The sequence below is a fragment of the Sorex fumeus genome, unplaced genomic scaffold, assembly GCF_029834395.1.
Source record: "Sorex fumeus unplaced genomic scaffold, SorFum_2.1 ptg000039l, whole genome shotgun sequence".
Taxonomy (NCBI): Eukaryota; Metazoa; Chordata; class Mammalia; order Eulipotyphla; family Soricidae; genus Sorex; species Sorex fumeus.
This window is the reverse complement of record NW_026606096.1, coordinates 17,237,403-17,251,782: the sequence shown is the minus strand read 5'-3', so window position 1 is coordinate 17,251,782 and position 14,380 is coordinate 17,237,403. Positions and strand designations below refer to the sequence as shown.

Below are 14,380 nucleotides of genomic sequence, written 5' to 3'. Positions count from 1 at the left end.
TTGTTTGCTACAGGTTATTTTAGCCCTGGAATCATAAAACACATTCAAGTAGTTTTTATAAGAAAATAGAGTTTAGAGTTAATAGAGTTTAGATTTATTACAACCTGAGCTGGAATATGATGACCTTCCTGAGCTGAATTCATCCCTTGAGTCAGTAGTTTGATATCCACCTGGCACAGATGAGTCTCATTAGCTAAATAAATGACTTTGAATTTTTCCTCATATATTCCCATAAAATAAAAAGTTGCAGTAAATTTTTAAATTACTATTTCAATTATGTAATGTTTCATGCTATCATTACATTTTAAATTGAATTGTTCTATCACATTTTAATATGTGCAGCAATATTAGGATGACATAGCAAATCTGAAAGGAATAGATTTATTCTAAATTAATAGTGTAATTCAATTAACTCTCAAGTGGATTCTCTAAAGTTCAGGTCACTATACCCTAGACTGTCCTAGATTGCAATGTGGTCATTTTGACCTTTTTCAACATTTAAGATGTTCTGCTAATAAGAGAGAAGAATCAATCTAATTTGTGGGAAATAGCATAAAAACATGGGAGGTATTGGACCAAAAAATAAGTATAAGGTATATTATATAACAGGGGTATTAATAATGATCTCAAATTGATTCTTTGCATAATAGAATCCACAGTAAATTGCTACTAGGTTAGTCTAATCTAATAAGTACATGGCAGGTTCAGCATCAAAGATGGCCAAGGAAAGAAAAATAAATGATTAATCAGAAACATAGTCTATCAGTGACAACAATGGAGAGGTTTCATACCCAAATGAAATAGTTAACATATTAGTACATATCCAGAAATCTTATCATGAGCAAGAAAAGCATGCTTCTTTGTATCTAAAAATAATAGCAATATGGAATGTTAAAAAATTATTGACTTATTGAAAATATCCTTGAAGCTTTTTATTTATTCTGCCTACCTTGAAAATCATGCAAAGTATACTTTAATACATACACATCAATAATTAAGTCTTTCTCTTAATTAGGAGACTGACAATACCTTTCATAAATCTTGAATGTTTAATATTTAAAGCTTGTAGGGAGATAAGCCACAGAGATTTATCAGAAGTTGTGGATTACATAAAAAAATTCTGTTATCTTTAATACTTCTTAGTGTGTTGTGTTTTGCTTTCTTTGAGATACCAACACTAATTAAGGAATGGAGGGAAAGAACTTTTTTTTAATCAATGTGAATATACATATATTTAATAAGAATTTGAAAAATGCATATAATTAATAATATTAAATACATGACTTTCCACTATGTTGGGTAGAACTAAATTTATGAGAACATGAACCATCAAGTTTAAGAAAAAAATATTAAATAGATATCAATCTGGACATGACAAAAATTACAAGAGCGACTGATAATTCACAAATACTTGGTTAAGGCTATGCTTAAATTACTGTTATTGACTGCTTCATCAAAGGACAAACTGCGTGTTCATTCAACAAATAAAGAAAGTTATAGATTCAATAAAACAAAAAATGAAATGGTAAGAAATTAAGAAAGAAAGGGAGAGACAAAGGAAGAAAGGAAGGGAAGGCAGAAGGATTGCTAAGCCCCCCTATTAAGCACCAAAATGTCAAACAAAGGGATTCAGATAAGAAAAAGATAGTTTGGTTTTTATTTTTTATTTTTTTCAAAGAACTAGTAACTTTAATTATATTTGCAAAGTATCTTCATATATACAAACATGCAAGAGCTAGTTATAGTAGGATCAGCTAGTTAGAGTAGGATCAGCTTGCAGATACAGTCTATTTGAGCTTGCCTTCTCCCAGAAGGGGCTAGCTATTCTTTGTATTACTGCAATGTGTATTACTGCAATGTGTTTAAGGAAGGCTAGAACACAAATCCCAAGATACAAGAATCACTAAAAAACACAAATATGCAAACAAGCTATTATTATGATGTTTTCTAAATGAGTGACACCAAGCTACATGTGCATTAGAACTATCTGTAGAAATTAAAGTACATGACTCGTAACTCTCCCCTAGAGCTTCTGATATAGTATTATCAGAGTTGGGTTAATCTGAAATTTAAAAGAAAATTCTATGTGAGACACCATCATCTCACAATACTACTATTGACAGGGTTTCATGCATTCAATATTCCAATACCACACCCTCCTTCGAAGTGTCTGCTTCCCTCCATAATCTCAACGCCATTCCCCATCAACCCTCAGTCAAATTGCTGTGATAAGCTCAGCTCTGTAGATCAGTTCTCATGTTCTGTAGCCATTAGACATTTGTTATTCCCTGTATTTCTTTATACCCACGTATGAGCGCTTATTCCATAACTGCCCTGCTCCTTCTAACTTACTCAGCATGTTACTCTCCAGATCCATCCACATGGTGGCAAATTGTTTGATTTTATCTTGCAGTTGAGTACTATTCTGTTTGTGTATATGTATTTAAAGTTGGAAAGAACTTTTTTAATGTCCTTATTACCACCACACCAATTTATTTTGAATTAAGAACACATTCTTCTGGGTTAATATACCTTCCTAATTCCAGTCTTTACCTTTATCAAAATTTGCCGTTAGGTAAGGAAATCACAATGATTTCTAACTGGTTCATGGTGACTTCATTAAAGCAGACTTTGCCAGAATCAATACCCTAAAAATGTTTCTTTGTTTGGTATTCAAAGTGTCTCACAGATGGCAAAGAATGATAATGTAGTACAGATAAGTAGAACATTTGGCTTTCTTTAAAGCAGAGAAATTAAAAAGAATATATTGGGAGGAAATCACAGGTATAGTCTAAGGCAGTTCAGTTGTAGGAACAAAAATTAGATTTAATGGATCTGGAACTAGGTTTGTGTAACATTTTCCAGTCCTACATGTCACTTGGAAATCTCAGGACCTATTCTTCTTGCTCCCACCAAGATACATGCAGAGCCAGGTTCACACTCTGAAGACTGTGAACACAACTTGACAAAATTCCTCCAATGAGATGTCTCTAGTTGTGCTTCCTAAAAAAAGACTGTTGTGATTTCTCTAAATAAAATATTAAAAAGGAATATAAGAAAGATGCATTTACATGAAGATGTGATAGAATTTTTCTGAAAATGACTACCTATTTCTAAAATTTATAAAAACGTTTGAAGGACCAAGAAAGAATCAAGAGATTTTAGAAAACAAAATATAGAGGAAATAGGATTACAACAATTGATGTTAAAATTTGCAACAAGCAATGTGGTGGCCTGTGGAAAACTTACTTATTAGCATTTTGTAGTCAAATCAAGGAACTGGCCTTTAATCTTCACGCACAGCCAGCCAGGCCAAGCCGGGTTTGATTCTTCCACCCCTCTCAGAGAGCCCGGTAAGCTACCGAGAGTATCTTGCCCGCACAGCAAAGCCTGGCAAGTTACCCGTGATGTATTCAATATGCCAAACACAGTAACAACAAGTCTCAAAATGGAGACATTACTTGGCCCACTCAAGCAAATCGATGAACAACGGGAGGACAGTGCTACAGTGCTAAGTCATCTTTGTTTCTTAGCAGGACCTGAAAACTTAGCAATTCAGAAAATCAACTGAATAAACTTACAAACTGTACAAATCCAGTATAATAAGTATATAAATCCAGTAAAATAAAGGCCAGGTGATAGCACAACGTATGCTGCATATACCTACCATATACCATACTAGGTTCCATCATGCATACATGTGTCCTGAGCATTGCTAAATGCAGACTTGGAGCACCTCACCATCACCACCACCACTACTCTCACACACTCACCTCACCAGGTGTGTTCTGGGAAGCCACACTTCAAGAAAACCAAAGAGTAAATATTTCAGGTTTTTCAGACCATATAGTGTCTTTCACAACCACTCAAGAATTTGTAGCTCCAATTTTTGTGGAAATTCAGCAGTCTCTCTTTATTCTTTTATATGTATGCAGCTGTGCTGGAGCGATAGCACAGCAGATAGGGTGTTTGCCTTGCACATGGCCAACCCAGGTTCTATTCCTTTGTTCCTCTCAGAGAGCCTGGCAAGCTAGCAAGAGTATCCCACCCACAGGGCAGAGCCTGGCAAGCTCCCCGTGGCATATTCGATATGCCAAAAACAGTAACAACAAGAGAGACATTACAGGTGCCCACTCGAGCAAATAGATGAACAATAGGAGGACAGTGCTATAGTGCTATATATACAGCTATCACCACCTCCACATTTAAAAAAAAATCCTCTCTCATTTATATGTGGGATTAAAAAGCAAACACAGGAGCTGGAGCGATAGCACAGAGGGTAGGGTGTTTACCTTGCACAAGTCCAATCCGAATTCAATTTCCAGCATCCCATATGGTCCCCAGAGCACAGCCAATAGTAATTCCTGAGTGCTAAGCCAGAAGTAACCCCTGTGGATAGCACGGTGTGACCCCAAAAGCAAAAAATAAAAACAAAGCAAAAATAAAACACACACAAACAAAAAAAATCGATATGAAAACAACAAATGGCCAAAGGCATCAAGACTGGCAAGTTTACTACAGAACTGAAGAACTTACCTTGTCTGGGCTGGCAGGGAGGTGAGGAGCAGGGGCCTGGGTGGGAGGAGTGCTTGGGACCTTGATGGAGGGAAACAGGCACTCAGCACTCTGGTATTGAAGTGGTGTTGGAATGATGTATGAATGAAACTATCATTAACAGTGTCATTAATCACAGTTCCTCAACCAAAGTGGGAGAGAAAGAAAGTACAAATTGATTTTCAAAAAGAATTATTTTTATTGATCTTGATCTTGTAGTGTTTTATGTATCTTGAATAGTAATCCTTTATCAGATGTGTTGAGTATATTTTGATCCATTCAGTTGAGTGGGTCAAATTCATTTTAGTTTTAGCTAAAAATGAAAGAAACCCATGTTTCTTTAAGCTTGCATTTTAGTTTTAGCTAAAAAACTGAAATATTAAAGAAACCCATGTTTTTTAAAGCATGAATAAACCTTTTAATCTGATAAAGTCAAACCTTTTAATTTGATAAAGTCCCGTTTGGTTATTTTAAAAGAAATTGCCTTTTCCAGTGGAACTATATCATTGAAAACAACTTTGAGGTTCGAATATTGGCTTGTTCAGCCAATATTTTTCCTCAATGTATTTTATGGTTTCTGGTCTGGTCTCCAGATAATTGATCTACTTTGAATTGACTTTTGTGTAAGGTGTGAGACATTTAGTCAGTTTTTTTTTTAACATGTAGCTATCTAGTTTTCCCAATATTTATTGGAACTCTTTCAAAGGATCAAAGGATATTACTCCACTACATATACTTAGCTCCTCTGTCAAAAATTAGTTGATCATAGAAACAGGAATTTTTTTGGGAGCACTCAATTTTAATTCACTAGTCAGAGTCTACCCTTGTTCCAGTACCGTGATGTTTTGTTCACTATAATTTTATAGTATGGTTTCAAATTATGTAATGAGATACTTCCTATAGTTTCTTATTGTTCCGCATGGCTTTGGCTATTCAAGGTGTTTCATGATTCCATACAAACCTTATTATTGACTTTTTCAAGTCCTTCTGTGTTCATGTTGAAACTATATAGTAACTTGGTAGGATGGTCATTTTGACAATATTACTTCTCCCTGTCCAAGTACATGGGTTACTTTTCCATTTCCTAGAGTCTTCTATCTTTTGCTTAAATTATTTACAGTTTGCATAATATAAATATTTCATATCTATTGTTGATTCCTAGGTACTGGGTATTTTGGGGCACTATTTTGAATGGATAAAGTTAACGTTATTTGTTATTTGCATATGGGAATGCAAAAGATTTTTGTGTGTTAATTTTCTAGCTGGATACTTTGCTGTATTAATTTATTGTTTATAGGAACTTTTTAGTGAACTCTCAGGATCTTCTATTTATATTAACATGTCGTCTACCGCCAACGGCTAAGACCCAGAGACTATAAAACCCAGTTCCCGGAAAAGAACAGCGCAGAGTCTCCTGCCCCCGCACCTGGCTGTCCTCGCCGGAGCCCCCTGGAGGGGGGCAGGTTGAGTTTCCCTCCCTGCCCCGAGCAGAGCCCCGGCAGCCAAAGACCTCCAGAACCAGCCACAACCATGCTGAGACCATTCTCCACATGCATGAAGGTACCGGCAGAGGAACAAAGGCATGCAGGTCCCGGGACTGAAATCTCCAAGCCTGCTCGGATCGGGGCTGAGCATCCTCCACTCAGACCCAGATCCTCCATCTTCCAGTAGGCAGGGGTCACACCCACCAACTGCTCCCCCCCACCCCCGCCCCAGCGCCGTGTAATCCCATCAACGGCCAAGACCCAGAGACTATAAAACCCAGCTCCCTGAAGCATTTTATTATCTCATTCTTACTTTGGACAACCTGGCAGGCTACCAAATGTAACCTGCCCATACGGCAGAGTCTCGCAAACTCCACATGGTGTTACCAATATACCAAATACCAGTAACAATGATGGGTCTCATTCTCCTAACCCTGAAAGGGCCTTGAATATGACCCTTTTTAAAATCTCAGGGCTTGGACGAAGGAGATGTTACTGGTGCCTGCTCAAGGCAACCAACGAACAATAGGATGATCATGATCGTGATCGTCATCTACCAGAAAAAAAAATCCACAAACCCTATCAAAAAATGGGGATAGGAAATGAATAGGCACTTCTCTGAAGTGCTACAAGTTTTGCTTCTCAAGGAGTAAAAAAATCACACACAGACAGGGAAAACCAAATAAAGCTGCTGTGTTTTAAAAGCTTTATTACACTGACTTTAAATATAATTTAATAACTTCTGTGGTCACTGAGAAATGAAACATTTCTGAAACATCACAAAACAACGTAATACACAAACTTGAACTACGTGTACTTTTATCTCTTGACATCCAATCACCAGTCTGGTGCACTTTAAGTATCAAGAGATTTTTTTAACAGCTATAAATAGTTTTAAATAGTTTTAAACTGTAAAGGAGAACTGGAAGAACTTTAAAGAAAATCCCAAGGCAGTCAACAGTCAAACACTATCTAGGAGACCACTGGTAAGTTGGCATTATATGAAAACTGAATTTGCTTCAACATTTGGGCTACTGCTGCCTACAGTTAAATTCGCATATTTTCTTTTTACTCACAAGAGAATTGCGCATGTGAGAAACTATTACCTTTACATTGATTTCTTAACCATTTCTTATTTGAAGTCTTATCAGAAAACTTTACATTAGCTGGTTGTTTTGTTTGCTGATTTAATATTTAACTTAAGAGTAAGTATTGTTTGTTTATATAGAGTTTAAGAGAAAGGTAACTTGAATTTCAGAATTAGGAACGAGGAAAAAAAAACCTTAAAACAAATGAGTTTCTTAAAGCATACTAGCACAGATACAAAGATGGTTTACCACAAGCATGGATGTACTAACGAGTTCAAATATCGTAACACTAAATTCAGGAGACTGACTTTGAAGAAATCAGGTGCCTTTGTTCAGCAAAGCATGCTTCACAGCTGCTACAATATGTCTGGCACTGATTCCAAACATATCCAGAAATTCACTAGGCTTCCCACTCTGAGGAACTGCTGACACTGCCATCTGGTGAACAAGGATGTCTGGCTCCTGGGAGACGGCAGCACAAACAGCTTCTCCAATGCCACCTTCTCTGTAGTGATCCTCCACGGTGATAAGCCGGCCACCTGTAGCTTTCGCATTGGAGATAATGGTGTCAGCATCAAGGGGTTTTATGGTAAATGGATCAATGACACGGATGAAAATGTCTTCTTGGGAGAGATTCTCAGCAGCTCTTAAGGCTTCGTGGAGAGTAACTCCAGCTCCAATAACTGTGACTTGGTCATTGACACTCTGGCGTATGACCTTGGCCTGCCCGATCTCAAATTTTTCTTGCGGGGAATAAATCACTGCAGTCTCTAGTTGGCTGGTCCTAATGAAACACATTCCTTTGGTTTGGGCAGCCAGATAAACTGCATGCTCTGTTGAGGTGGCATCACTTGGATAGAAAACTGTGCAACTGGGAATGCTTCGGAACATGGCTAGGTCCTCAAGAGCCACCTGGAAGGGTCCTTCTTCACCCACGGCTAAGCCACAGTGGGAGCCAATAAGATTGATGTTGGTTTGAGATATGGCTCCCATTCGGATCTGGTCAAACGCTTGGGTCAAAAAGGCAGCAAAGGTACTAACGAAGGCAATATTTCGATCCCGGGTGGCACAGCCCAACGCAACGCTTACCATGTTTTGCTCAGCAGTAAAGCATTCAATAAACCTCTCTGGATGTTCTTTCCTGAATATCTCAGAAAAGGTGGAGTTCTTCGTGTCACCATCCAGGACAATAACTCTTTCATTTGCATAACCCAGTTTAGCCAAGGCCAAACCACATGCGTTTCTAGTAGCTATTGTGTCACCAATTTTATAATCAGGCACACAGGTCATTTCTATGCCGTGGATGTTGACTTGAGGTGAGTTTTCAACTGGGGGTTTTGCGGTGAGCTTGCTGTTGGTCTGGATCTGACTCTCGATTACTTTGATGACTGCATCTGCCGCATCTTTTGGCACTGGTTTTCCATGCCAATTTTCTGCATCTTCGATGTCTGGAATGTCCTGGCCCTTGGAGGTCTTTGCAACAATAGCCGTGGGTTTGTTCTTCACTTGACTTGCCTGACAAAAGGCTTGGCACAGCGCCTCCACATCATGGCCATCTACTATGTAAGTATTCCACCCAAAGGCTTCCAGACGAATCTGATGGATGTCGGTGCAGTGCTCAAGGGGGGTGGTGCCACTCTGTCCCAGGCGGTTCACTTCGAACACTGCCACGAGATTATCCAAACTGTAGTGGGAAGCAAAGGCCAAAGCCTCCCAGACAGAACCTTCTGCGGATTCACCATCTCCCAGAAGGCAGAACACCCGGTAACTGGCCTTGTCGAAGTACTTGCCAGTATAAGCTATTCCACACGCAGCACCCAATCCTTGCCCCAGCGAGCCCGTTGCTACATCAACAAACGGTAATCTCGGAGTGGGGTGCCCCTCTAAGTCACAGTTAAGTTTCCTCAAGCTCAGCAAGTCAGAGTCACTGATGCTGCCCATCTCGGCCCAGATAGCAGAGAGGACTGGCGCGGCGTGGCCTTTGGAGAGAATGAATCTGTCGTTGTCTGGGTGGGCTGGCTCTGTCTGCTTATACTTCATCGTGTGGAAGAAGAGCACCGACATGATTTCAGCGGCGCTGCAGCACGAAGTAAGGTGGCCAGAGTTGGCGGCACACGTGGCCTTGATGGACTGGATCCGCAGGCGGTTGGCTATATCCCTTAAAACTTGCACTACACTCGCATCAGGTTGGGCCATGGTGTCGTTGCCCATAACGGTTGTCTGCACACCAATCTGCTGCGCATTAACGGCCCTACACAGCACGGATGATGGATGCACGCACCACGCACGACGCAGGCACGCACCACGCATGCACGCAGCACGCATGCACGCAAGACGCATGCACGCACGATGCATGCACGCACCGCGTACCACGCATGCACGCACCACATATGACGCATGCGCTTACCACGCACAATGCACTGTGCACCTCTCATGCACTGTTGTAGTGAGAACGGAATCTTGGGTCCTTGAACTGGTTGCAGATTCGCCTGTATAATTACAGCACTTCCTTACACACCGTCCCCATATCTGCTGAGACTAATCCATCCAGTCTTTTCTATTTATCTCACCGCAGGCATATTCAGCAGCCAGAGAAATCTTTGTGAGGTGGAGCTGTTTTTTAAAGCACTGACACCATCCCAGTCATCGTTATACGGAAGAATAGAAATGATCCAAAGTCACTTTCAGTAAACCAACAGACAACATGACAACTGTTGACATAACAATTTCTTCGAGGAAGTGAAAACCCTAACTTTGATTTGTAATAGAAGAGAATAGAGTAGTTTAACCAAAAGTTAGAAGAGAAACAAATTTGAAACATTCAGTGGCAAACTGTCTGAATTGTTATTTATCCAGTACATCCTAACATACTATTACTCCAAATAATGTTTTTAGCAAATTTAACTTTCTTGGGCTGGAGCAATAGCACAGCGGGTAGGGCGTTTGCCTTGCAGGCGCGGACCCTGCAGACAGGAGTTTGATTCATTCGCCCTTCTCCGAGAGCTGGGCAAGCTACCCATCACCTATTCTATGTCCCAAACACAGTAACAATAAGTCTTCACAATGGAGACTTACTGGGTCCGTTTGAGCAAATTGATGAACAACGGGAAGACAGTGCTACGGTGCTTTCTTACTTTGGTAATAAATTAAATTTGTACCATTGAATTTTTCTAGCCTACAATGATAACAGTGCTACCATGATAACGGTTTATCATTTTAAATTAAAGCGCAATGACAGAATCCTCTCCCGTGCTAAACATCTTGATTGCTGAGTTCTGACTCAACACTGACTTCACATTAATAGCCTAGCACTGAAAAACATCACCAACAAAAGAAAGTGATGTCTTTGTTCCATCCTGAATTGTGTTTTCATATATGAGAATATTTACTTTTTTAATGCATCTCTTGATTATAATGTGTCGTCAAATAGATACACTGAAGATAGACCAGTCATTCTCAACATTGATTGCACTCTAGAATCATCTGGAAGGAAAAAAATTCATATGCTGGACAATGATTGGATCAGTGATGGAACACCTGTAGTGTGAGATCTGAGTTAGATAATTCCACACAGTCCCACATCACAGAACTCCCTGGTGGAACAACAAATGCAACCCCTAGAGTATCACAACAAAGTGTGTGTGTGTGTATGTGTGTGTGTACACTGTGAACAAGGATACAAACCCCAAATACCACTGCAATGAAGAGAAGGTTTAAAAAAGAGGGGAAAGATAAGCAGGGAACAGAAAGGGGAGGGAAAACTGAAAATAATTTTAAATAAAAATAAAACAACATGTTCAGGCTCCACTCCAAAACAATTGAATCAGAAGTTCTGGATGATGGACCTAGGGCATGAGTAGGGCAACAGTAATATTATAAGATTTCAATACTAGGATTGTAAACAATTAACATTGAGAGTCTTACTAATATGTACATATTTCTTACATTATACCTCACTCAAGAGACTCATTTTCTTGTTTCTCTTTTAACTAACTCTATTATTTTATTTGTAAGGATATACATTCTAATAACCCCTATTGGTATGACACTAATAAGATTCAAAGATTTGTGGACGAATGCTGGAATTGGAAATGTTTTTAAGAGATCATGGTGTATTCATCAGTCCCCATGCCCTTTACAAATTGTTTGTTTATCATTTTTAGATAAATAAAGGAAGAGAAAAAAAGATTAGACAAGGATAGAAAGTAAAGATGGGAAATTAGAGGGATGAATATTCACACATCATAACAAAGTTTTAGAAGTTGGCCAGCAAAGCAACCTTATGAATGCAGGTAGCTCACTGTTAGTTTAGCTGAGAAGAACTCTAAAAAGCTCCAACAAACAATAAACATGGAAATAAAAATGACCTTGAAGCAATATTTACATGGAAAAAAGATGGAAAAGAAGCACTACTTAACAATTCAAATTCAAGTTCCCAAACTCTTGCATTCATTTAAAGAATTGCATAAAAATTCTGCAAAGTATTAAATAGAAAATTTTTTAATGTCAGTAAAGGTCAACTTTGTTAAGAAAAAAATGTGGTCTTTGATATTTAGTACCCTAGAGAGTGAAAGTTTCTTTCCGAGATTGCATTTTTTTTATCCTCTATAGTGGTTAGTATTGTGCAAAATATATGAAAATTATTTCAAACTGTTTTAAGAGGTTGTTAAAGGGAATTTTATAGATAAATATTATGTTCATTACAGTAATTTTTAAATGTATTTTGAACTGTATCATTAAAAATATAAATAACTATAATGAATATATAATTATATAATGCAAAGTTACTCACTATGCCTTTACAGATGACTTAATCTTACAAATTAAAAAATACATCCTATTTTTCCCATTTTGAAGAGATTTGACAAAAAGTCAGCCAAAAAAATTGTAAACTAATATGACAAAAAATGTCATCTTGGAGAAAAGTTCACTTATTTTTGAGGGCATTTTAGAAGAAAGTCTGAATGCTTTCAGCAAATAAAAAATTAGTCATTTATTAGTTTTGAGTCTTCTACATGAATAAATATGCTCTAAGTGCCTACTCGACTAGGGGAGTGAGGGTAGATAAATGCCATATAGGAATACATGTAGCACTGTAGCACTGTCCTCCAGTTGTTCATAGATTTGCTCGAGCAGGCACCAATAATGTGAGACTTGTTATTATTGTCCTTGGCATATTGAATGCACCACAGTAGCTTGCCAGGCTCTGCTGTGAGAGCGGGATACTCTCAGTAGCTTGCCGGGCTCTTCGAGAGGGACGAAGGAATCAAACCCAAGTCAGCCGCATGCAAGGCAAACAGGAACACATGAATATAACATAAAGTAGAACAAATGACAAATGAACATACAAGCCCACCAAAAGACATTCATAATTTTAAAATTTCTGAAATATTTTCTTAGGGAAAAATAACTTTTTTTTAAACCAAGTAGTAAATGTAGCCAGCTTTTACTGCCAATGTAAAGTCTATTAAAATAAGTAATTTTTATTTTATGTTTGCTTAAACTTTTCCCTATAACTTTCCCATAGTTTTAGTATTCAAAGCTATTTACTATAATTTGTACTTCAAATGAAAATGAAACCTAGCACATAACTATGAAGGACAAAGAATAAATAGTGGATTGTAACATGAATTATGAATATAAATTAAAAAATGGTGAGTATAATATTTACTGGGTTGTGATACCTAAAACAAAGACTAATTATTCAGAAAGTCAAATAGATTCACTTTCAAAATTATACATTGTCCATATATAAAGGTAAGTTATACTTAGAGGTCAAGAACACAGATGTTACATTACAATTTTTCCTGAACTATTGAGTTTCATTTAAATAGAATGAAACACTGAATTCACCTTTTCTTTTCTCCATTTTTAAAATTTGGTTAACTTAGTATGGAGCAAGAAGTGACACATTTCTTGTTTAAGGCATTAAGTTTTTAAAACAAATGTGCTCCACTAGCCTAAGTCATTGCCTTGAAAATTATAGCAAAATTATAGCCTGTCCTCCTTTTCTATTTTAGTCTTATTTGCGAGTCAGGGAGGGAACAACAATAACACCTCCTAAAGTTAAACCCACATCTTAAAGTACTTCTCCGATTAATACACTCTGAGGAAAATGTATATGATTCAGCTGACTCAAGGACACATAGATTTGAACTGAGGAGATCCACTTAAGTGCAGATTTTCTTCAAGCCATCCTTTCCTTTCTCCTCAGTCTACTCTACCTAAATATAAGGAATGAAGATCTTTATGAAGAAGTTTTTGTTCAGCCAGTGATGATTTTCTTAGAAACACTTTCTTCTCTTTAGTTTGTTTTTCTGAATACAGTCTATAATACATATGGACTGAATACAGTCAATAATACCTACACAGTATTTATAAATCTACTGTTTCAGTTAGGTTGCAAATCAACAGCAGGCAGGCTATTAGTTGTTATGTTGGGGGGAAGTTAAAGGTTGTTTGTGTATTTTTTGACTCCTTGTGAGAGAGGTCGTCCTAACTCATGAATTGCTCCCAGAACAATTGTACTGTCTTGTATGTTTGGAGCACTGCACTGTCCTCCCGTGGTTCATCGATTTGCTCGAGCGGGTCCAGTCACGTCTCCATGGTGAGACTCGTTGTGACTGTGTTTGGCATCTCGGAGATGCCACGGGGAGTTTGACAGGCTCTGCCATGAGGGGCGGAGGAATCGAACCCGGGTCAGCCGCGTGCAAGGCAAACGCCCTACCAGCTATGCTATCGCTCCAGCTCTTGTATGTTTGCAAAGCTGAAAAGAATAGATTTGAAAAAAGAAAACCTTAAAGAATGTGAAAACTTTTTATGGATTCCATAACACCCAAATTAACCTACCCAAATCATAGATCAAACCTGAAATAATATGACATAATTATAAACAGGATTGACCATAATCAATAAACATTCTGTACAGTGCAGTTTGCTAGGAAAATTTCTGAAGAGACAGATCTCACTGCTCACAATTTAGTCGGCCTCTAAAAAGACTGCCACATAACAAATGCTAAATTACTTTTTTAAAAACTTTGGAGCAAAAGGAAAAACTCTCTTAGGATGTATTTTGTTTTGGAAAACTGACACTGATGTAGGCTTTTGGTAAAAATGAAGAGAAATAACTCAAACATGCTAAAAGCAAATGAGACCTGTAGATGTGTGTTAAACTATAGGGGTGAATAGATAGGTCACAGTGCTTGATTTGCATATAGCTGACCCTACTTGGATCCCCAGTTCAGAGTCTTGTGA

The 14,380-nt window shown here is 38.0% G+C and overlaps 1 protein-coding gene across 1 annotated transcript; it reads right to left on the bottom strand.

Annotated features, from left to right (window-relative positions):
• Window positions 1-7,444: 7,444 nt before the first annotated feature.
• Window positions 7,445-9,337, bottom strand: TKTL2 (transketolase like 2). Its single transcript, XM_056118888.1, has one exon. The coding sequence runs from the start codon at window positions 9,335-9,337 to the stop codon at window positions 7,445-7,447; it is 1,893 nt and encodes a 630-aa protein (XP_055974863.1).
• Window positions 9,338-14,380: the final 5,043 nt, after the last annotated feature.

Coding starts and splice junctions, on each gene's coding strand:
- TKTL2 (XM_056118888.1), bottom strand. CDS start 9,337: ATGGGCAACGACACCATGGCCCAACCTGATGCGAGTGTAGTGCAAGTT.